Consider the following 25,148-nt stretch of genomic DNA (forward strand, 5'->3'; position numbering starts at 1 on the left):
TTATAACGTGTGCGGCATTCAGCGGTATAAAAAAACAAAAGCTTGATATTTCACTGAACGTGTCCAAATGTGTCCCAAAAAACTGGGGAGAAAAAAAAAACGGAAGTGATGCAATTCCGATAAGATCAAGTTTCCGAGGAGCATAAGAGATCGGGTAGGAGGAAGCAGGAAATGGTTTCCTCTCTGCAGCGTATATGTGAATGAGCGTTTATGTAGGATGAGAGGTTTGTCTGGTCCAGCAGTAGAGGTGGATCTCCTGAAAGAGAAGGAAAAGTTAAAATAAATAAATAAATAAATAAATAAAATGCGCACAAATTCGCACACTTCCAAGTGCCTCCTTCTCACCAGTCCGAGGGGATCTCTGCTCAGACAAAGATTTTGGCGAGAGCGTCTGCCCCGGCGCTGCCGATGAAGGGCTGTGAGGGGTGGAAGGCCACGTCGTGGATGGCCTCGTCGTGCTTCTTCCTGTGCGCCGTTATCTCCTGCACGCAGGTGCGGCTCTCCAGCATCCACAGGCGCACAGAGCAGTCGTGGCCTGCATCGGGAGAGGCGCGTGCTTATTACAGTCAATCGTCGACTAATTACTTCCCAATCACACTCTGAAGCCAACAGTGTGTGTTGCACTCGTCACCCGCTACACACTGATCATCACTTTCTGGAATAATGTCGTACATGTCAGTGCCTACAGAATGGATAAAGCCATTGAGGGAGGATCCTGGAGATTATGAGACATTTTCAGATAAATCGTTCTTTAAATAGTTAAATAAAATCTACAGGGTCAAGGGAAATACGAGCTTTTGGGTTTGCCGTGGTTTAATTTTAGGGTCTGAGAAACTTGTTTTTTTAAAACCTATTCAAATGTTTTGAGCTGTTGTAACAGTCCACAGTCCACATTATGCAAGCCCATCAACAAAGATTTGGTCCCAAAAGATTTGGATTTTAGATTTGCCTGTTGCAATCTAAGCCTCTTGAACTTCAACACAAAACAAAGCACTGTAGTGATCCAGGTCTTATGTGATAACAGTGTGCAATAATCCTATGCAAATATGTGCAAAAGTGAGAAAGAAAACAGATGTAACGTGGGTTTTGGAAAGAAACATTTGAAGGTAAAAATGATTCACGATTCTGTTCAAACCAGAAGAAAGCAAATTGACACCCAGGGTACCAGACATGGATTTGTCATGAAAGGCCAGTTGTGCTTGATCCAGGTTGAGGTCCCAGTCAAAAACAACAAGACTACTACAGGTACAGTATAGGTCGGACGTACACGATCATACACCATGTACATCTACAACTCACATCTTGCTCCATAGTTCAGAAGCTAATGGACATTTTCTGGTAAAACTAGACCTTGTGATCTTCTCGTGAGGAACCCTCCCACTGCTGTGCGGACAAGGACAGGAAAGTGCTTTTTGTTTAGTTTCAGATCTTCTACTGACATCTTATAATGGAAGATGAGAGGTATGATTAAATCAGTTTTTCCAGTACAGTCAGTGTCAACGCGAATCAGTGTATCCAGAGTGCCTATGGAATCCTTAAAAAGAAAAGTGGAGGGGACAAGATGTTCATAAGGAGCTCCATGATATTTGTGTCCTGAAGAGCTCAGATGGAACAAACTCCTGGCTTGCAATCATTAAAGCTAATCAAATCTGTAAATCAAATCAAAGTATGCACTTGCATTCTTAGCTTGCTGGTTGACTGAATGGAAACATTCTTTTACAGAAAGCTTTCATAGCTTCAAATCGGATCACCAAGACAGATTTTTATATTAATTCATATAAATTTATATTTTTAATATACATGTTTAAAAATTACGAGGAACAGGTCAGGTTTTACTTCTCTCCTCAACACACGCTGCCGGTAGGTGATGTTAGGCTCAAACGTGAAACAGAAAAATAAAACCATCTGGATATGAACAGTTAGTCCTGGTTATTACGAGCCAGAGCATCTCGTACACGGCACAATTTCTCCCCTAGAAACATTTGTCCGTGAAATAGCAGAAGAAGGAAGATAAGCCACTTACAGTGTACATCAACAAGTATCTAATTAGGGCAGAACCTCGTACTGAGAAATATCGAGAATCAGAGCCAGGAATTACCCAGAGAGACAGTGTGTCATTGTTCAACAGAGGTGAAGGGTATGAGGATGGCAGAGGAGGTCAATAGGAAGAACAGAAGTGAGAAGGAAGAAGTGGAAACAGAAGAAGGTCTTCAGGCATGTACAGAAGGGAAGGTAGCTATTTGAAATTACAAGGGATGCCCGGGGAACAAACACCAGAAACTCAGCTTGAAAATGTAAAAAAATATTAAAAATAAATAATACAAACCACTGCTGCTAGCACCTGACAAAAAAGTGATCGGAGGTAAATGTAGAACACAACCAATCCAGTTTATCTCATTCACATAATACTAGTTAATAATCTGTCCTGTGCACTATTTGCCTGGGCAAAAATGATTGTGTCATAGACATTAGCAAAGACCTCTTTTAATGAGAAGGACTGCGATGTACTCTACAGAACTCTAATGAGAACACCCTGATGGCAGGGCGACTTTTCATCACCGGCGTGAAGGACCCTGCAACGTGACCACAGTGTCCCTGCACTGCAAAGTTCTTGAGAAGATGGGATGGCTACTTAAATTCGAACCCAATGTCTGCTGCGCGGTTAATTGAATAATTTGTGTTCCAATTGCACAAGAAGTAGAGTGTGGTTGCGAATCTGCTACGCTTCATTATTCAAACTCGGCAGGAGACACAAATACAGGAGCACTAACATGACCACTTCTGCTTATCATCACAATCAACATACACTACCACACAAAAGTTCAGGGTCATTTAGACATGCTCCTCAATTCTAAGAACCGTTCTGTCCGTTACAATAACATCAAATGAACCAAAGATCCGGCACAGATATAGTAAAATGTCATAAATAACTACCATAGTTGGAAAAGGCTGTACAATGAATAAAATAGCTGCATGCACATGGAGAGGCTCATTATCAGCAACAATTCATCTCGAGATCCAACGGAATGATGTATTCACTAACGCAGGTCTGTCTTTTTGAAAAGTTAATTCATAATCTTAGAACAGCTGATTAAAGACTCTGATAACTGGTCTTCTTCAGACTACCTAAGGAACGGTTGCATCAGAATTTCTAATTGAAATATAAAATACTACAGAATCAAACACATTTCAAACCTTACATACAAAGGTCTTGCTAGACGCATTATAAAATTTGTTTTATACAAATATTTTTTAATACCTATTTTTAATGGGAAAGTTTGTGGATACGGAAATACTTAAACAGAAGAAAAGTAGATATTTTCAGGTCCTCAGGTGAAACTGTGTGCAATGGGCCTTGGGGCTGTGCTCAATCATATTAGAATATATTTTAACTTGCGAGATAGCTGCCCAACCAAGCACCAGAGCCCCTAGCCCTGATTATTAGCCATCAGAGAGTGTCATTTAAACAGAAATCATGTCTCATAAAAGGTCACTTCAGACTGGATTTGCATTTTGGTGCATGCCTGTTGGATATACCACTAACCAAACCAAATGTGCACATTCACATAATTGGATGTGACCACTACCCAAAGGATACTGTTTTTTCTAAATAACTACAGAACAAGCCACATGCCTAAAATGAAATGCTGATTCTGACCTCTGTGTTACGATATCAATCAGTGGTCAGAGTTATGAATGCAATTGAAAATGGGCAATTAAAAATATGTGTACATTTGAGGAAGGACCGTACTAAAGGAAAAAAGAACTTCACTTGGTCAAGGCCCATACTCTTGATTTGCAGCTATGCTTTTCTCACCACTGCACATGTGTCAAGCAGCAGTTCTCAGAACTTCATTACTTTCACTTCCATCGGTTAACCAAAGAAGAGGGGATATTCAGTTCAGTGCTGCTGCAGCAAACCACTACAGATGTCTGTTACAAACACAGCAGTCTTTGGGCACTTTTATTACAATTTTTTTGTCATTCATTCATATATACACATACACAGGCCAAATGTTTGGACACACCTTCTCATTCAATGTGTTTTCTTTATTGTCATGACCATTTACATTAGTACATTCTCACTGAAGGCATCAAAACTATGAATGAACACATGTGGAGTTACGTACTTAACAAAAAGTGGAGACCTGGTCTCCACAGTCACCGGACCTGAACCCAATCCAGATGGTTTGGGGTGAGCTGGACCGCAGAGTGAAGGCAAAGGGGCCAACAAGTGCTAAATACCTCTGGGAACTCCTTCAAGACTGTTGGAAAAGCATTTCAGGTGACGACCTCTTGAAGCTCATGGAGAGAATGCCAAGAGTGTGCAAAGCAGTAATCAGAGCAAAGAAACTAGAATATAAAACATGTTTTTAGTTATTTCACCTTTTTTTTTTTTTTTTAAGTACATAACTCCACATGTGTTCATTCATAGTTTTGATGCCTTCAGTGAGAATCTACCAACGTAAATGGTCATGAAAACACATTGAATGAGAAGGTGTGTCCAAACTTTTGGCCTGTACTGTATATATATCTAACCCAACCTCAGGGGTTGCACGTTCCATTGAAAATTCCATTCCATGAAAGTACAGTGTCTGGTTTGAGATGCAGAGCGCAGTTGGGAAAGTGTGCACTACTTACTGCCCGAGATGAGGTATGTGCCCTTGGGGTCTGTGGTCAGGCAGGTGACAGCGTCCAGGTGAGCGACCATGGAGTGAACCACTTTACCTGCACAATCATTCAACAGCTCCATTTAGCCTCAAGGGGTGATTTGGGTGAACAGAGACTAAAATGTACAGAAAAAAAAACAAAACAATTCACATAAAAAACAAGCACAAAAAGACATGCACACACCTGATTTGTTGTCCAGGAAGCGGATGGTACGGTTCTCATGTGCAGTGATAGAAACGGGTGTGGAGGGGTGGCTGACCACACAGTTAATCAGCTCACTGCCTGTATGGAGATTAACAAACAGATAAAACTAGTCACAAAAACACTCATTTTTCACCTAATTTATAACAGGACTGCCTTGTTAATTGATCACTCTTGACATTGTGCTGTAAAAGGTAACACGTTAATGCTTGTGATTACTGGAATTCTTAATGCAAATAAGTGACATATGCTGATCCCAACACATATTCTTCCCTTTTAGTTGCTTTGGTAAAACGTCTCCCTGGTATTCTTAATGACCACTGGAATGTATTTTGGTCTGTAAAACACGTTTTTTTCATCCATATTGAAGTGTAAGCACAGACAGCAACATCAGAAGATTAGGGGCAGTGGCGGCAAAGCGGTTAAGGAAGCGGCCCCGTAATCAGAAGGTTGCTGGTTTGAATCCGCTAAGGTGCCACTGAGCACCGTCCCCACACACTGCTCCCCGGGCGCCTGTCATGGCTGCCCACAACTCACTAAGGGTGATAAGTGAGCTATGGATGGTTCAGATGTATGTTGAGACTGAGACAAAGGAGCCAAAACAAACCCAAGGCCAGCAAACTTGATGCAAGCCTAATCTTGTTTTAAAAAAAAAAAAAAAAAAAAAAAAAAAAAAAAAAAAAAGGACACCCAGGTTAAACCCAGGCAACATACACTGATGGTCTTGAGGCACACTCTTGCTCTCATTCTCCATGCTGTTAAATAATGTCCATAGACCATTCAAATTTTATTATGTCAATAATCAGTTGTAATTGCTATTTTTGGATGTGGAGTTACATTATCACTCAGATGCATGTGGAGCTTACCATCCTTCGTCTGGCTCTCCAGGGCCATAATGCTCTGCTCCGTGTTGAGGTCATAGAGTAACGTCTCACCCCCATCAAAAGAGACCACCACTTGAGAAGGGTCGGAGTTCACAAAGGCCACGGATGTGGGTGTGCCGTGCTCTGAGAGAGAAGATGCAAAATATATATTATATATATATATATATATATACATACACACACACACACACACACACACACACACACACACACATATATATATAAAGTATATACATACACCACAATAAGCACAGAAATGCAGGCATGTACACAAGCACACACCTTTCTCCTTGTTGAAGACAGACTGACAGGGGGCAGAGTTGTGAGGGTCCCAGATTCTCACAGTGCCGTCTGCTGAACAGGATGCCAGGCGTCGGAGAGAGGCCGAGTAGGCCAGACCCCACACCGAATCCTCATGTCCAGACAACACGCTGCTCTCTATACCGGGATCTAAATCACAAAAAATAACTATAATAATTATAATAATAATAATACCACTGCTGCATCAGAAGGCGCCTGAACCTATGCAGATGCCCGTCCTGCAAAAAGGAAAGAACAGAGATGACCTCTAGTGTTGGAGAATGAGAATTACACTTTAATGCTCTCCCAAGTTCAGAAATCCCCCCTCTGCACAATTTTGAAAAATGGGGAAAAAAAGATTAAAATAGGGTGTGGCTGTGTGATCTGAGTTTTTCCCAGGGTCAGCACAGATTTTTAAACAGGGTATGTTGTTTTGATTCATTTAAAACTGACAATGATTATTATAATAAAATACTAACATCTTCCTTAATGTGTTTCATTGTAGTAAAATGACTTCACAGCTTTATGTTATACACACACACACTCCTTAATGTGCACATCTCGTTAAAAGTGGGCAAATGTGGAGAGAAATTGATCCAAAGGAAAAATATGAAATATAATAATGTGAGTAACATTACTCTATGACCTCATTATGGAGCAGAGCATTATGGCCCTGGAGTTAAACGGTTAACGATGTAGGAGTTAAATCCTACATCATCACGATAGTTGCATGCACGTAATGATGTAGGAGTAAAAAAACTAGTCATGCTACAAGAAAAGAGGTGTGGCTTAAGCGGTGCGGTTTCCTCCTGGAATGCTGATCAACAACCATGTGGCAACCCTGAACGAAAAGAAAGGAAAAAAAAAAAAAAGATCCTTGCACACTCAAACCACTTCAAGCTATAAACTTATATTTACATTTTATATATTAAAATATTCAATAAAATAAAGACTCATTTAGAAAAATGTGTGCCAATAAATCCAGCATACTGGTCAGAGAAATGCAGCAGGCTAATATGCAAATATGCAACATAATATATCCAGAGTGAAAACCTCACATCATCCTTTATCTACACACACACACACACACACACACACACACACACACCTCCTGAGAGAGTGCGACTGGCTGCTCCCGTGAGCAGGTGTGTGAGTGTGAGTGTGACGATGAGTGACAGCAGGTTGTAAAGCACTCTGACAGATGGTTGCGGCACGCTAAAGGCTGAATAAATCTTCTGCTCAGCCTCTACTGAAGCACAGGCCTATCACACATCAGGAGGCGGCAGGACGACTGCAGATGAGTGTGATTTACTGTGACTGCACGAGACAAGATACTGTGGACTACAGGGCAAGAGTGGGAATGTAGGCGAGTTTACTGAGAGGTATAATCTGTAGGGAACACACCCACCCCACGCCCATACAGTCTGGTTCTGCATTAAGAGAACAAGCGTCTGAAATCAGACCTTCCTTTATCACATTCCTCAATTTATGACCAGAGACCAGAGACAGCCGCTGCTCCGCCAGCCGACCACACAGAAACCCAGCTAACCTCTCTCTCACACACACACACACACACACACACACACACACACGCTAAATAATGGGGGAATTACCAGATTCGTTGCATCTCGCCTGTCTGCTTACATGAGGGTTTGGACCAAAGATGCGCTAAGTTATCTGCAACACCATTCTGCTGGTATAAAGCTTTAACCTGGTGTCTAGTTAAATGTGAGCTAGCAACTTACCCTTATAACTAGTACCATGATTAGGTGTGAGTGAATGAATGAATGAATGAATGTATGTCACAGTGTTATATGTATTCCTCTATTTCTATGTTTTATGTGGTCCGTTTAGCAAAGGTTTTGTCTGTTCAATAAAACCCCTAAAAAAGCATTTTAATGCAGATGTATCGAGTTTCCTGTGTTCAAATATAAGGTCACTGCACCGTAAAAGTTTCCAGCAGCTCTTTACGAAGATTTTTTATTAGTAATGGTAAATAATTACATTCCAAAATGGATCTAAAAATACATCACCATGCTTTAGACACGAGCATCATAATATACCGATAGAATAGTGTTTGTGATTCTGTTGTGTGTTGAGAGAGAGAGAGAAACTTGCCGTAATTGTCATAGGGATCCACATTCAGGTCCGGAATCTTCCAACAGCGCACAATGCCGTCCAGCCCACCACTGTAGCACGACTCCCCCTCCTCCCCCATTGCCAGTGACAGAACCGCTCCACTGTGCACACACACACACAATCACACAACATTGTAGCCATGCGACACACGCAGCAACAGATGTATGTAGGCTGCCACGTTGTTGAAAGAGAAGCGGTGACTACAGGTTGTCTGGCTGGCCGATGGCTCCTCGCTCACCTGTGAGCTCTGAAGGTGTAGATGGGTTCCACATCCAGCGCCGCATTCCTGCAAAAAAACACAGGGACACGTTCAGAAACACAGGGCCTTCGGGCCCTTCTCACGCCACATGTCGTAGCACGCAGATGACGACACATCTGCCAGTTGGCATGTTAATAACCAGTCCGTTCCTATGGAAACAACCTGATGCCAGATGGTGACCATATCCAGGGTGGATGGTTCCACAGAATATTTTAATGTATTATTAACGAATCTCAATCAAGAAACTGACAATAATAACCACCAATATGAAGCATCTACCATTGTCATAAACACCCAAAAAAGGGTATCCATCTGTTCTTTGACCCCTTCATAGAACATTCCTTCAGAATGGTGATTTAATGAATGTGATTGGCTAGTAGGCCACTACTCTCAAAATACTGTAAAATTAATCTAAAAACAGAACATTACTGAATGTAATGTTAATATTCTACATCCAAGTGGTTTGCCACTGGACAAGGCTGTCAGAAACCTAAAAAAGCGTGTGTAAAACAGTGTTTTAAATGCCACAAATCTTGCTTTATAACCAGTTTCCAGCATTTAATCTTAATTATTTACTCTAACTGGAAGAGCACAGCACCAAACACAGCACTTTCACACAATCTACAAAAAAAATTCAAATAAACCCCCAAGAGCATAAGCAGTTATAAAATGTGAATTTTCTCTGGGAGGAAGAACCTGGTAAGGGCCAATTTCATACTTTTTGGAGTGCATGGCCTTGTTGAGGTTCCAAAGCTTCAGCGTCCCGTCCTCAGAGCCTGTGAGCAGCACTGCCTGGCTGGGGTGAAAGGTCAGCGCACGGATGGCGTCAAAGTGGCTACGCAGCGTGAAGCGGGGGCTCCAGGTCTTCTTTAAATCCTCCCGGCTGTCCTGAAGCTGGACGGAATCAGATGGACAGTCAGTCGCAATCTGGGATATAGTCTCTAAATACAAATACAAGACCAACACTTGTGGCATCATCTCCAGTTTCAGGACGCCACCAGTCACCAATTTTCCAATACAATGTTCTTCATGAATAATTTGTCCTATGCAGATTTTCAAATAAATGGATTCAATTGGATTCCACAGCTGTGCACGAAAAGTGCACTTAAAAGAGAATTACCCAAAACCCGGCGAAAATTGAAGCATTTAATAGGTAGTCTGTCTCTGTGAATGTAACCAATTTGTTCCTCAGGAAGGATAAGGAGGTTCAGATTAAAGCTCTGCTGGGAAGAAGTTCAGCAGAAACTGATGTCAATAAAGAATTCAGTTTCATGTACTTGTTAAAACACAAGATTCTTAGGTGAAAACTGAACTGAGACCAAAAATGTGATCGAAAAGTCCTTGATCTCATGCCAGGATGTCCCCAACCCACTGCTGCACCCAATCGTTGTTTTACCAAATCATTCATCATTTCATAATTAACATACATATGTACATCAGTTTTATTCAGGGCTATTTTTGTGGCACAACATGAGGCAAACAGTGTGGAAAGTTTTTGCATGTGTCATGCCTGCTTGATCACAAATCAGAAATTATCTTGGTATCTATCTACACACTTGTTTTTCATTGTGGGTGTGGTCCTAAGACACCTACAGCAGTCCACCAACATGCATGTGCACAACATGTATTAGCAGTCCGGGATTTAGTTATGGACGAAATAAAAGAATGCAAGTTGTTTTGTTCAGAGAACATTTGGTGAACTTTCGTAGAAAAAGGCGTGATATGATATGGACTGGTGAACGCTGAGCTATGCATAACACGGGTCTGGGGATTGACAGCAAGTGAAGTAGGAACAAATATACTGGGCAGAAGCTAGACGACACCCGGTAACAGCAAGCGTGCGATGGGCATCTGGTCCTCTACAGTCAATAAACACTCGAAGTGAAACTGATGGCTTTGTGTTGACAGCCATGAAGGCACAGGTCCTATTATTCACATATTCAGCGGCCTGTCGGGAAAAAACTGTGAAATTTCCCAGCCCCAGTAACATACTGCATACGCAGTCACAGAGCTGAGCTCATCGTCCACAAACCCACTCCAGACTTCCAGGGAACCTCTACAAGTGTGAACATGACATCATTTAAAGCAGCTAACGAAGCCAAGCAGTACAAGCCAACAGTCTGAAGAGCCAAGAATCGGAACAGTTTGAGCATCACATTAAGTGGGGAGACTCACGTCGATGGTGAGGTCGTTGTCATTAGCAACAGTGAGGTCTGCCAGCTCTCCCAGGTTCATGTCACCCCCACCAACCGCATCGAGGATGAAGACATCAGATGAGAAGCCCAGAGCGCCCCCTGAAGGATGGGAGGTATAAAACTTTGCAGCAATTACAGAGCAGGACAGAATTTTAGGGTTCAGTGTTCTGATCAGAGAAACAGCAGACAGTAGTAAAATTGATTCATCCTCAGTTTTAATTAATAGTACTCCACATTGACAAACCTTTAGGTTTACAAATGTTAATTCAAAAGCCACGGAAATAGAGATGAGGAGAGCATAAAGAGTAAGGAAAAATGCTTTTTGATGTTTCATTGCTCTGTCCTTTTACCTTACACAGCACATTGGTTGACTAAGGTCATTTAAAAGTGCTCTATAAATGAATAAAATGGAGACATACCTTCACCTCGAGCCTGGCCTGGCATAGAGGGTGGTGGTGAGGGTTTGGAGGGGAAGTCCGACATAATGCCCTGCAACTTGTTCCTCCGGTTCTCTATACCCACACAAGACCACAATCATGGAAACACAGGCAAACACATCTCATTCATAAAACTTTACAAAGGAAGAAGGCCTTTTTAAGGTTCTCTAATGAAGAGGTAAAGAAAAAAAGTTTAAAAGGGCATTTGTGATACGTTGACCACACAAAGACGTTTCACAGGAGGCTAATTTGGCTGGGCACCCCAAGAAAGAGTCCGTCTTGTCCCTGTTTTTTCTATTACGGAGCAATAAAATCAATTAATCATTTATGACTCGGAGATTCATGAATTACCAACAGAGGTTTCACACACAAACACAACCACACACACACACAGACTTAACAATTGATATATTTATTTTCTCAAAAGGTTTTAATTTTGGAACATTTTGGAAGGGAAAGGTTTGGTCTACAAACTTATAATGGCCATCCATAACTAAATGAAGTCATTGTGCTATTTACATTGTGCAGAATATCTTGAATCTGGAAAGGATTTTAAGAAATCATTCAGATTTCATTCAAACTGAAGTCATTGTGTGGATGAAACTGCAAATGGGAAATGTCTTAAAATGAACTCTTTTCAGTAAGATGCTTCAGGTAAAACCAACAAACAAAATTTGCACAATAATATATAATTTGATAAATAAAAAATAACACCAGCCATTTCTGAGTTGTATTTAGCAGAGTACATGACGCATGGACGCAAATGAGCAGGTTGAGTAATATTTTTTAAAAGGACAACAAACAAGATTTTTGCCGCCAGGTGAACGACATCTGAGAAAAATAGCTGTTCAGTGACTGGGAAGATATAAATGGCGGACTGAGTAACGGATACGAAGAGCCAAACTTGTTCTAACTTTGGTGGGACTGAGTGCTGCTCACTCTCGCCCCCTGAGGACCACAGAGGTATTACAAGAAAGGTCATGTGCCGCTAGCCGGTTAGCATGCTAACCTCAGTAAATATCTTTGAGGCACAACACACAGATGTTGGACAGTGTCAAAACAGTTTCTTCATATTCATTTGATATTCTTTTTTAGTTAATTGAAATAAATGGCAACATTTTTTGAAGCACTGACACTCTGTGTGCATGAATACAAGCTGAGCTAATGCTAATAGTTTTAGCAAGTAAACGAACCTAGAATAATTGGGACATGGATGATAAATGTTTTGATTTTATAGGTCTAATTTTTCTTTTTCCTGGGTGTGAAATATGCAAATAAAAGAATGTAAATAAAAAAAAATTATGTGTAATGTCCCTATCAGAAAAAAAGATATGGAAAAGATACTGAAGAAAGGACACATAATACATGAGACCACAGCAGATATTTCATTGTTACCAAAAGATAAAATTTAATTTCACATGAATAAAGAAAAAAAAATAATTGTATGACAGAGATTGACAGTAAACAGTTCAAAAGAAACACAGCAAAGCGTGTGTTGTTCAGAGTGTGTGTGTTACTATACCAAGTTCTCGTCCATCCCCAGAGATGCGGGCCTCTCCAGCCCCTTCCCCCTCTTCTCCTGAACCCAGGAAGTCAAACTCGCCTAAAGCATCTTCTGAGTCATCTTCATCATCATCATCATCCTCAGGGTCCAGGTCAGGGGTCAGGGGCTCTCCAATCTGTTTGAACATGTGCAATTTGTAACACAGTCACAAGCAGCCTACACGTTACAGTCTGGTTACACATTCAGAATAGAAAAGGTGCAGTTCATGCATTCAGGTGAGCACCTTGCTCCGCGACTTCTTGTTCTTTCGAGGTCCATCCATGCAGTCTGCTGGCAAACCCTGGAAGTCATCTTCCTCATCACTGTCATCCTCGTCATCATCCTCGCAGCCTCGCAGGAAGGGGATCTTATCTAACACCGATCCTCCAACACGCTCCCTAGAGCTCTCTTTACCAGCATTCCTGCAGTGCAGTGCAAAAGCAGATTAAAGAAATAAACTAAAAATTTTAGGGCCATTAATTTCCATGAAAAAATAAAATGGGTTGAAATATGAAAAATTACAAAAAAGAATAACAAATTATGATGTAGTCTAATCTAATCTGTTTGCACTAGTACTAGTGTGGCCAGTTTTATTGATGCTTTAATCAGTGCAGATGTTTTAAGACTCAAAGTAATTGAAAAGGTTCTTCTAAAAATTCACGAGGGTTCCTGTATGCAGATATTCCATCATCCCATGCAGATTTTTCACCCTTTTCACCCTATCAAAAATGAGGACGTTTCTAAATGACCCTAAATGTTTAAACAGTAGCATTCAAACCATTGCAATAATAGCAGAGGAAAAGTACAAGAAAGTTGTACCACGTGAAACCACACAGAACTAACGTCAGACTACCGTATGGATGTCAATGTTGTGCTGGGACAGTCCCACATAAAAAAATATCTGACCTCCTCATTTTTGACCAAGAGCAACTGACCTCTTTATCTGCTCCTCGATTTGCCTGACCAGCAGGGATTCTCCGCCTGCCGGGAGCTCTGGATCAGGGGGTGGCTCATTGGTTGGAGGTACATTGGCTTCTGGGCTGTTGCGCCCCAGCAGCGAACGAACACGCTTAGAACGCATGTCCAGGATGGTGTCTGAGTAGCCCACTTCCTCCAAGTACCTACTTAGACACACACGCGCAAACTATTTAGTCCATGTAGTGCAGGCAGCGTAATTACTAATTATTAAATGTCCAAATTGGAGAAACACTGACTTATGCAACAATTGGCGTCCTTCTTTCCAGGACATCTGATTGGCTGTTTCTGGCTCTGGGTCCGCTGGCCCATTGGAGACTGGTTCAGAAAAGCAGACATTTTAAAATGATGCCACCAGTTTTTGGCAAAGTTTCTTGGAGTTTGAGCTTGTGTGTAGTATTTTTTTACAGAACAGGGCCATGTGGTGACATTTGATGCTAGAATGTGCTGATGGGTGTATTATAGCTAAGAGGACCAAATGTACTCACAGAGGAAAATATGAAATTTCAGTACAAGTGGGGTCAGGAAAATGCCTGTTTTCAATGGCAGGCAGTAACCTGGTGTCATTAAGCAATATTTACCATGAGTTATTCATGAATTGCTCCAGTGCAGGGTGACTGTACCTGTTAGTGATTATTCTAAGTCACTCTGGATAAAAGCATGAACTAACACATCGTCTTGTCTTTAAGTTGCTTTGGTTTATCTGCAAAATGCTATGTGACAAGATAACCGTTGAGTGAAAGATTTGGTCCTTACAGAATAGTTTGTGTGTGTGAGAGAGCACTGCTACACTACCAAGATCAGACTCAGTCTCTGGCTTCTTCTCTCCTGGACTCTGGTCATTTCCACTCTTCAGCTTCTGGTGCTTGGCCCTGATGGTGGCAGCATTAGAGAGAAATAAAAAAGTCAGAACAGCAGTCTGACAAGCATAATTTGAAGCAGCCTAGGGAGTGAGGTTTCATTCAGTCAATAAATATCCTGATTACTAGGGGTGTGAATAGGCAAGGATCTCACGATACGATACGGCATCATAGTACACAGGTCACGATATGATTTTATCACAATATATTGTGAAATTCTACAGTTCAATGAAAATGTAAAAAACGAGCTGAAATGCCAAGCAGTGATTCAAAGTATCCAGCTGTACAGCGCCATCTACAGGAGTGGAGGTCAGATTCTCATCTCTATTGACCTCAGTAAAGAAAACGCTCGACAGCACCACCTGCTGGGCCAAATTTGTATACAAAAAAAAAAAAATCGATATTTGATGTCCCTGTATTGATACAATATCACCACGTAAAAATATCGCAATATATTGCTGTATTGATACTTTCTAAAAACCCTATTGGTTACATAAGAGCAGAGACCCTAAATGCTTACAAGAGACCAATATGCTTACAAATTTAAAAACCATTAAATTACATCATTATCATTTACACAATTTGTTAATTTTGTAGACATTCTTAATATCACCTCACTTTTTCCCACATTTTGATATGTTACAGCCTTATTGCAAAATGGATTAAATAAATGTTTTTCCTCAGGATTCTACACATAACACCCCATAATGTGAAAAAAAAACCTGATTTTCAAATTTATAAAAAAAAATTAAACAGAAGACACAGCCTATCACTATCAACAACACTGATTATCAGACAGATTTAAATGTGCATTTTCCAAATCACCTGTAATATCGCAATTCATTAGGTAAAATTCGACATTCGGGATGAGGCTTTGACCTGAGGTCTAGGTTTGATTTCTCACCTCTCCTGTTTGAGGGCGTACTCCAGCATCTTGATCCGCCGCACCAAGTCCTGCTTCATATTTTCCTGCCCTTTCCTCTCCCCCTGCAGGAAGGTCACTTGTGCCTGTAAACACACACACACACAAACCTTTCACAAATGTGCATGTCCACAAACAAAAAACCTCAAGGCGACACGTAGAAAGGGATCCGTTCCAGACCCACACCACAACGTTTGGCTTTTTTCTGTTCTCACAGACAGAAATAAAACACTTAAGTAGACGCTGTAAAATGGCACAGTGTGTTTATATTCAGGCCCGACCGAAACACGATTGAATGTGAAGCCCGGGGGAAGGAGCGGCCGCAGGCAGCGATTTCACTCGCCGGCCTCTCATCAGCGCACCATGGTGTCCTACCGAGCATAAAACCACATCAATCAGAGAGATACAACAACTGGGACACATCTGGACAAAGGATGATGGGAGTTCTTTTATTTATTTACTTATTTTAAGAACCTCATACATCCTTTACAGGATCCCAGACTAGCTTGTTGCAACGGTGCGTCTAACTTACTTTCTCAGGAGCACCAATTTTTTTGACGGCATTGCATTTAATATTGCAGTTTTACAGGTTCATTGTTATTTTTGTTTTTTGGTTTAAAACGCTGTGAATATAGCATTAATGGACAGTCTGGTTAACAGAAAGTTCTTTATTTGAAGCACGATTTACCAAAAAAGGTAACGTGTTGGTGCCTGAAGTGCTTCACTGAGCTGAAATTAAAACACGATAGATGGAATAAAAAGAAAATCTAAATGAACAGTGCAAGTGTTTCAAGGGCTTGAACGTGATCATCATCTCGGCCTGATGATGACACGCGGCCAGTGGAGTTGCATCATGCCTTTTCAGCACCATTTGGCTTGGGCTCAGGCGGTAAATGAGCGGTCTGGTGATTCATTCCGATTAACGCAAAAATGGATGCTAGCTTCTGCCGATTACGTTCTGGCTGCACTGGCAACAAAAGCAAAGTCTGAGGAGAAATTGTGTTAAAAGAAAAATGTATAAATGGCTCGTAATCCACACCCGCCGCCAAAAACTAAATGTGGGGTTTTAAAGAAGCTGTACTTGTCGGGCTCAGGTCCAACTTTTAAGGCCTGGTTAAATCTCTAATCAGTGGCCACATCCACTCACTGCAGCACGCACGCTTTCAAACGTACAGGAATATCTGGCCCGTGACCAATCAGAGGCAGGCCCCGCCCTTCACCATCTCTGATTGGTTCAGAATAAAATATGTTCTTAGTATGTATGTTTGGGCGTTAACAGAGACCCCCCTCCCCCAAACAGCTGGTTGTATCGACGTGACCTCCGTTTTTTTTTTTTTTTTAGTTGAGAACTAGATCCCTGCTTTATGCGCCCATATTTTTTTCTCACTCACTCACTCACTCACTCACCTCACTCACCTCACTCACTCACTCAAAAAGAAAGAGGAACGTCACAATGTCGCTGCTTTGCGGGTTAAAAATACACCCGAATAGCGTCGTGGCAGGAATACAACCCAAGCCCGGGGATGAAATAATCTCATTCTCACCTCCGTTCACACCAATTACACACACTTACACACTGTGCGATACGGCGAGACACCGATCCAGGCTCAGATAAAGTCCAATAAATACCATTAAAACATGAGCATCTGGGTCATTTGCATATTTTTAGATTTAGATTAAATCTGCAGGCCGACGGCAACCAGATGTAAAGTGCGACATGTCAAGACGCCGGCAATATCGGGAGATATTCCGCGTCCTCGTTTCGTCCCCTTCCTCAGCTGGGCCGGGCCCTCCCCCCTGTCACCAGACCCTTTTGAAAAGCGTCTTCCTGCCGGGACCGTGCGTGACAACTTCACATGCGCTCTTGCTCTGTCTCCTACTGCTGGGTAGGACAGCGGCGAGGACGTGCCCAAACCACACTTGCACGAACACGTCGGGTTAAACCGGATTCGAGCCGAAGCTCGTCGGACCGTGCATCAAGACGGGCGCCGCTCTTCCCGTAGACACCTCCAGACTTTTCGGAGTCCTAAATATCTAACTATCAATATGGGGAAGAAAAAAGGTCCGGCTCCGCTTCCTCAGGCGTACGTGCACAAAAGGCCACTTCCTGTTGGCCGGTGACATTTCGATAAGGAGCAAAAAAAAACGTTTAAAAAAAAAAAATAAAATGTCTTGCTTCCAAATATAACAGACACCGGTATACGACTCTTCCGGATGGAACAAAAGGTCCCAGCGTGCACCTGTATTCAATTCACAATACGTGTCCCGTGAAAACGAATAACTGGAGTAAACTATGTGCATTAGTTGTCTCTCGGACGTGCCGGCGTATTGCGCTCTCCGGTGTTTAAGAACAGGGTCAAGGGCAGCCGCCCACTCTCCTCAGAGCCCCCCGAGAGTCACTTCAACAAGTAGAACAGACTTTTCTGGGACGAGCGGCCTGCCGGCTCTATGTGGGTTTGTGTGTCAAAAGCACTTTTGAAGTTTGCGTATCCCCCCCCGCAAGTCAGTGCTGACTTTCATTTTTATTTTTAAGTACCTGGACAAGCTAAAGTCAAAAATCACGGAATAACAGACGATTTTTTTGGGATGAGTAGAGTGAAACTTTATCAACCACGTTCATTACACAGGAGTAAATATCAGGCTGTCGCAACACGGAGCAATTTATTCCTCGGAATATTCCACCTCACGCGGACACGAACAGCCTGCTGCTTTCTCGCGTTAAAACCGGCGCGGACCATCGTCTGATCGAGGCATTTTCTAACGTGGGGCTTTTTAAAGTATTTTATTTATTTAAAAGGTTAGTAACATACCTAACTAAAACGAGTGAGAATTAAATGGTCCGGTCAATACGCTGGCGTGCGCAACGAGGAACGTCAGACTGCCCGGCTACAATCGGCCTAATCCGAAATATGCATGAGCTGTAATTTTTATTACACTCTTTTACGGTGCAATTCACATTCAAGCAGCATTTTCTAACATTATATTTGAAGCATATTAGTCAAATGTCAGTGCATCTTGTTAGTGGGCCACTCCACACTGATTCAGACAGCGATCAAATCTTTTTATCCATATGACCATGACATATATCTATATATCTTTACTTTACTTTACTTTACTTTACTTTATTTGGCAGACGCTTTTATCCAAAGCGACTTACAATGGGAAGACACCAGCAATTCTCGTTCGATTTCTATAGAATATCAAGTATACAAACTAAGAGCCCTGATAAGGCTTAGACTTGTCATTGAAGAACATGCTCGGAGAGTGTTGGGTGCTAGACTAAGAAAAATTATAATGTATTTATACATCTTGTATTTGTTTGTTAAATGTGTATGCATGTGTATGTGTTAAATTTATCTGTAATATTTTTGGAATAAGAGGGTTTTCACCTTCTTCTTAAAAGTGGTGATAGTCTCGGCTAGTCGTGTGGAGGAGGGTAGGTATCTATATGGGGCAGTGATGGCCTGGCGGTTAAGGAAGCGGCCCCATAATCAGAAGGTTGCCGGTTCGATTCCCGATCCACCAAGGTGCCACTGAGGTGCACCGTGTGCTGTGCTGCTGTGTATCACATGTGACAATCACTTCACTTTTTTTTTTATATACACACAAACACAGTATATAAAATACCGGTATGCAGTCCAATCAATAATCAGTTTGGTGAATGAATCAGCTACACCAACAAGTAAAAGGACCCGAGGTGCACAGGACGGTTCAGCCCAACTTCGTGCTGAATGCGGCGTGTTTGCAGATGCTGTGAGTTTAGGGGAAAGCGAATCCGGGACCTGAAGAACAGAGGAACCAACTGTAGGGTGTGTTTAGTTTAGAACCCAAAAGGCAAGGAACCGGGCGTTTACGCTGCAAGAGAGTGTGCATGATGTCCGTGCAAGTGAAGTAAACTGCAGCACGTCATGCTTAAGCGAGCAGAGGTTTCAATTAGGGCGGAGTTCGAGCCTAGTGATTAAAGGTACGAGACCCCATGAGAGTCCATCTACGTGACATGGAAGCACACAATTCCATCGGAATTTTTTTTCACTTTTAAGTTCAAAATTCTCACGCTTCAATTATTAACGAGAATATATATTATACAATCTTCATTTTGCTAATTTTTTATACCATCTTTAGCGCAGCCGTCTGGGTTCAAATCCCTGCTTCGCCAATCGTTGGGGCAGTGATTGGCCTAGCGGGTAAGGAAGTGAACCCATAATGGGAAGGTTGCCGGTTCAAATCCTGAACCGCCAAGGTGCCACTGAGCAAAGCATGGGTCATGAGTATATATTGTGATTCTGTACATATTATGAAATTCTACAATTTACCAGAAATACAAGATGGTGAGATCGACCGGTCATGTTTTGCGATTGCACGTTGCCTGAAGTGCCAAGCGGTAAATTAAACTACCCATCGGTACAGCGCCATCTACAGGAGTGGAGGTCATACTTCTCATCTCTGCTGACCACACTACAGAAAACGCTAGACAAAAAGATCAACATTTGATGTCTGCGTATTGATACAATATCACCACGTAAAATATCGCAATATATTACTGTACCGATATTTTCTGACACCCCTGGTCATGAGAAAGTAATGTACAGGGGACAGGGACACACAGCCACAGGTGTCTTCATTTTACGACCAGTCCCTCTGTCACCACCCATAACAGCAAGTCCGCCTGGATGCCACATGTCACTCACGCTTCTATTATTAGACCTTGTATGGCACCACATAAGTGTGTGTGTCAATGTGTAAGACAAAGAGAATTATTTATATAAGTAAATACACGTCCCCCACATGTGTCCTAGCCCAAGGCACAGACGAGCCAACTGCGCTCAGCGGCACATTTCCGCTGGAACCAAGGCTGCAGTGGAAAAAAATCAAAGCATCCGTCCTCGCTGGCCACTGGGCCCTGGCATCATCTTACAAATTCCCCATCCTCTGGTGGCACCAGCTCGCCGTTCGCAGAGACGGACACAAGCAAAGAAGCTCATACCCCATGAGGACGTTGGTGACTTTTTACTGCATTTACCAGAGGCCCTTATCCAGAGCGACTTACAATCAGTAGTTATAGGGACAGTCCCCCCCCCCCTGGAGACACTCAGGATTAAGTGTCTTGCTCAGGGACACATGGCAGTAAGTGGGATTTATGTCCCTTACGAAGCTGCTTGGTGACGACCTGAAACGAACTTGAATCGATGTTTTCACATAAAGATTCGAGGTTTAAGATGACATTTCGGCCCCGTGGAGCCAGACTGAGGGACAGACAGGGACAAAAAGAATCCCAACGCTGGCAGACGGCGCGACGTCATCGCCCGTCGCCATGTGGCCGCTGGATTTACAAACGGTCACGTGACGACCAGAAGCCAGAAGCACCGACAGACAAACACGATAAAGGCCGAACCCGCCGCCGCCAGCTCGCTGTTTACCTTCAGGGCCTGGACCGTCAAACCGGCCCGAAGGAAGCCCGCGGCGGGAGAGTAAAACGAGAGTCAAGACACCGTCCCCCGTCCCCCGTCCCGGAATCACACAAAGACGCCAAAACAACAACAGGCTGCACCGCGAACACCGGCCGTAATAAGTTACGACGCGCGCCGTTCTGTACATTAATTCCGAGTTATTACGGACGGCCGCGTTTTATTGTCGTGTCCTCGTCCTTTGTGGCGGCCGCGCACGGTCCCGCTTCCCGCGGCTTACCCGGAGTTCCTCCCGCTCCGCCTCCCAGCGACATTTCTCGGCCTGGAAGCGGCCCCACTCGAACTGGATGAAATGCAGGATCCCGGGGAGCGACAGGCCCGGCTCGCCGTCCTGCGGCTCCCGGGGCTGGGACGCGGCGGACATGGCCGCGGCGGGTCCGAGCAGCGATCTGGGCCCGTTCGGGTTGCGCCCCGCGCCGCTGCCGCCCGTGGTGGGGTTCGCTCCCCCCGTTACTCCACCGGATCTTTCCGCCTCCATGGATTCGTCGGGGCTGCGGGCAGCACAGGGAGGTGAAAAAAGCGGCGAGAGCGATAATAATATCGCCCCCCCAACACACACACACACACACACTCCCTCTCTCTCTCTCACTCACACACACTCCCTCCGTCCCTCTCTCTCTCTCTCTCACACACACACACACTCCCTCTCTCTCTCTCACTCACACACACTCCCTCCGTCCCTCTCTCTCTCTCTCTCACATACACACACACTCCCTCTCTCTCTCACTCACATACACTCCCTCCGTCCCTCTCTCTCTCTCTCTCTCACATACACACACACTCCCTCTCTCTCTCTCACTCACACACACTCCCTCCGTCCCTCTCTCTCTCTCTCTCACATACACACACACTCCCTCTCTCTCTCACTCACATACACTCCCTCCGTCCCTCTCTCTCTCTCTCTCTCTCACACACACACTCCCTCTCTCTCTCACTCACACACACTCCCTCTCAAGCGCTCCTCTCTCTCTCGCTCACACACACTCCCTCCGTCCCTCTCTCTCTCTCACACACACACACTCCCTCTCTCTCTCTCTCACTCACATACACTCCCTCTCAAGCGCTCCTCTCTCTCTCGCTCACACACACGCCCTCTCTCACTCACATACACTCCCTCTCTACCTCAATCTCTCTCACATACACTCCCTCTCTAGCTCCCCCCCTCTCTCTCTCTCACACACACACACACTTCCTCTCTCTCTTTCACACACCCTCCCTCTCTCTCTCTCTCTCTCACACACACACACACTTCCTCTCTCTCTTTCACACACCCTCCCTCTCTCTCTCTCACTCACACACACTCCCTCCGTCCCTCTCTCTCTCTCTCTCACACACACACACACTCCCTCTCTCTCTCACTCACACACACTCCCTCTCAAGCGCTCCTCTCTCTCTCGCTCACACACACTCCCTCCGTCCCTCTCTCTCTCTCACACACACACACACACCCTCTCTCACTCACACACACTCCCTCTCTCTCTCTCTCACTCACATACACTCCCTCTCAAGCGCTCCTCTCTCTCTCGCTCACACACACGCCCTCTCTCACTCACATACACTCCCTCTCTACCTCAATCTCTCTCACATACACTCCCTCTCTAGCTCCCCCCCTCTCTCTCTCTCACACACACACACACTTCCTCTCTCTCTTTCACACACCCTCCCTCTCTCTCTCTCTCTCTCTCACACACACTCCCTCTCTCTCTCAACCTCTCTCTCTCTCTCTCGCTCTCTCTCACACACACACGGTTGTATCGCTTTACTTTCTCGTCGACGCTGGCTCTCGGAGTGAGCCGCTGCCAAATAGTGATACCAGCGTGTTCGCGGCTTCCGGACGGCGTGTAGCCGTCTGCCAAAAAAAGGCTGGTGTTGCCAGATCTCGACAGAGACACGTGTAACCAGGCTTAACAAAACACAAGGATAACTAACAACGAATGTAGTGTAGAAAATTTAATTAACGTAAAAGAGTGATTGTGGCTTATTTGGTAAAGGGTTGGGTGATGGAAGGAGAATGTTTGTCATACAGATAGAAACGCAAAGTGTAAATGAATTTCGAGTTTCTGGCTCAATATAGCCACCATTAGTTAGACTATATTTTGTTATTGGTTTCATTTGCTGAGTCACGAAATCCATTTAACTGCATATCAAGCTGCGTGTACCAAGGTTTATACGCGACCCACGAAAGCGCAAGAGCAAAGAGGCTTAAAGTAGGCGAACCTGGCAGTAGTGGAAACCCAGAGGAAACTTCCTGCCACATAGTGATCGCCGCGGAGTTTCCTGTATCACAAATGCGGAACGACACTGGCGAGGATGCGGCTCTCTGACTGGTTGCATCGCGGGGAATTCCTGGGAAAAGAAAGAATCGGGAATCGCAATTTTTTTTATCAAGTACATAGTCTATGGAAATGATCCCATTACGAGATGTCGCTGTTCGCATGCATCTCACCGATGCGGTGAATATTAGTCGCAGTGACGCTTTAGCGAAAGAAAAAAGCATGCTATAAAACTCAAGGATGACATTATGATGTATTACCCAAGCAGTTTCAGCAGCTAGCACTGGTGCAGAAAGGCATTGCTGGACCCAGGTACGTTGCACCATTGAAATGCCCCGGCAGGATACTGTAATGTTTTAATGGGGGGGTCAGTGACTTAACGATCCAATTCATTGCAGCATGGGAGTGAAGTTTCCGTTTCAGTGCATGATAACATCAACAAGAAAAAGTCGAGTCTGCTGCACAGTTGCTACACGCTGCACGTTACATAGTTCTTGCATGCCTCACTGTTGCTGCATGGTGCACAGTTGCTGCACACCTCACAGTTGGTGCACAGTTGATGCACGCTGTAACATGCGTGTGAAGTCAGATCAGGTGGGAGAGTCGTAATTGACTCGCATGTTAAACATAAGGTCCCCTGGCTCGGATAATAGGACTCAATTTTTTATGTACTAATGTATTTTTTTAACAGCAGCTTCTTATAAAGCATGTATGCTGAGTTGTAACACACTCGCCTATGATCCAGAAGAGCCAGGTTCAAACCCCACTTACTACCACTGTGTCCCTGAGCAAGCCTGAGTTGCTCCAGGGGGGACTGTCCCTGTGACTACTGATTGTAAGTCGCTCTGGATAAGGGCGACCAAACCCCAGTTCTTCTAGCACATCACTAGATATCATTGATTTTTGCAAATCATTATTGCCCGTATCGTGTCTATACTTTTAGGTAGTCTCTCCCAGAACAATTTGAGAGCTACTGAAATTCGTTTCGCCTAAAACCTTTGCACAGCGCAGTAGGTTTTCATCTTGACCGCTAGAGACCAGACGAGCGCGTTTAAAACGGGTATTTCAGTTCACGCCGGCGGCCAGGCTGCCCAGACAGTTCATCTAATTCAGCCTCGTCCTCACCACACAATTATGAGCAAAAAAAAAAGGGCGTCCAGGATGAGCACCACGTTAGGACATCAGTTAGGACATCAGCGTCCGATTATATGGCACCTAATCCGGTTTCTCCCCCCAGGACCAGCATGCGCGTGAGTTTCTGCCAGGCCCTGCTCGCGGGGGCCATCGCGCTGAACCTGCTGATCCTGTATTACGTTTCCCGCGCCCAGCAGCAGATGATGGAGAAGCGGAGGGAGCAGCACGGCAAGGCGTCCAAGAAGGGCTCGGGCGGGGCGGCCGCCGGCCTCGTAGGGGTCAAGGCGGCGGGCGGCGTGGAGGCCAGAGGGCCCCGCGTGACGGTGCTGGTCCGGGAGTTCGAGGACTTCGAGAACTACGTGGGCGAGGTGGCGCGCTCGTTCTTGCGGCAGAGGCCGGACCTGCCCTTCCTGGCGGTGGCCGACGCCCCACCGTATCCGCCCCTGGCTCTGCCGGAGGGGGCGCGCCTCCTGCCGCTCGTTCCCGCCCCGGACCAGCCCCCGCAGGCCCACCGACCGGAGTTCCACGTGCAGACGGAGTTTGTGCTGCTTGTTCCTGACGGAGTGGAGCTCGAGCACGGCCGACAGGTAGAGGCTTCTGTTCACGGCACAATGTGTAGGGTGGCAGTAGCCTAGTGGGTAACACACTCGCCTATGAACCAGAAGACCCAGGTTCAAACCCCACTTACTACCATTGTGTCCCTGAGCAAGACACTTAACCCTGAGTTGCTCCAGGGGGGGGACTGTCCCTGTTGCTCTGGATAAGGGCGTCTGGTAAATGCTGTAAATGTAAATGTGTGTGGGTTTGGGAAGGTTTATCACCAAAGATCACATCACTTTGCAGCGTTCCTCGTGACAAAACAAATGCCACCCCCACCCAACCTACAGACA

At 44.3% G+C, this 25,148-nt stretch overlaps 2 protein-coding genes across 3 annotated transcripts in view; one reads left to right on the plus strand and one right to left on the minus strand.

Moving 5' to 3' along the window:
* strn4 (striatin, calmodulin binding protein 4) lies at window positions 1–22,685 on the minus strand. Of its 2 annotated transcripts, none has more exons than XM_028963065.1 (19): window positions 22,615–22,685; window positions 21,072–21,342; window positions 15,369–15,472; window positions 14,400–14,476; window positions 13,844–13,922; window positions 13,565–13,750; window positions 12,874–13,051; window positions 12,609–12,765; window positions 11,069–11,161; window positions 10,630–10,748; window positions 9,173–9,348; window positions 8,434–8,481; window positions 8,175–8,296; window positions 6,039–6,206; window positions 5,739–5,879; window positions 4,855–4,953; window positions 4,642–4,728; window positions 346–535; window positions 1–256 (listed from the first exon to the last, which is right to left on the minus strand). In XM_028963065.1, exons 2-18 carry the CDS (start codon window positions 21,327–21,329, stop codon window positions 366–368), a joined length of 2,262 nt encoding a protein of 753 aa, XP_028818898.1. In that variant the 5' UTR covers window positions 21,330–21,342; window positions 22,615–22,685; the 3' UTR covers window positions 1–256; window positions 346–365. The 2 variants fall into 2 exon arrangements, with proteins under 2 accessions (XP_028818898.1, XP_028818899.1); XM_028963066.1 differs by lacking the exon at window positions 22,615–22,685 and adding an exon at window positions 22,215–22,225.
* Window positions 22,483–25,148, plus strand: part of fkrp (fukutin related protein) — a 6,499-nt gene continuing 3,833 nt past the window's right edge. Inside the window, exons 1-2 of the mRNA XM_028963069.1 lie at window positions 22,483–23,436; window positions 24,362–24,845. Of these exons, the coding sequence (XP_028818902.1) occupies window positions 24,369–24,845 (477 nt within the window). The 5' untranslated portion in view covers window positions 22,483–23,436; window positions 24,362–24,368. The remainder of the gene's footprint in view (window positions 23,437–24,361; window positions 24,846–25,148) is intronic.

The sequence above is a fragment of the Denticeps clupeoides genome, chromosome 19 (genome assembly GCF_900700375.1).
Source record: "Denticeps clupeoides chromosome 19, fDenClu1.1, whole genome shotgun sequence".
Classification (NCBI taxonomy): domain Eukaryota; kingdom Metazoa; phylum Chordata; class Actinopteri; order Clupeiformes; family Denticipitidae; genus Denticeps; species Denticeps clupeoides.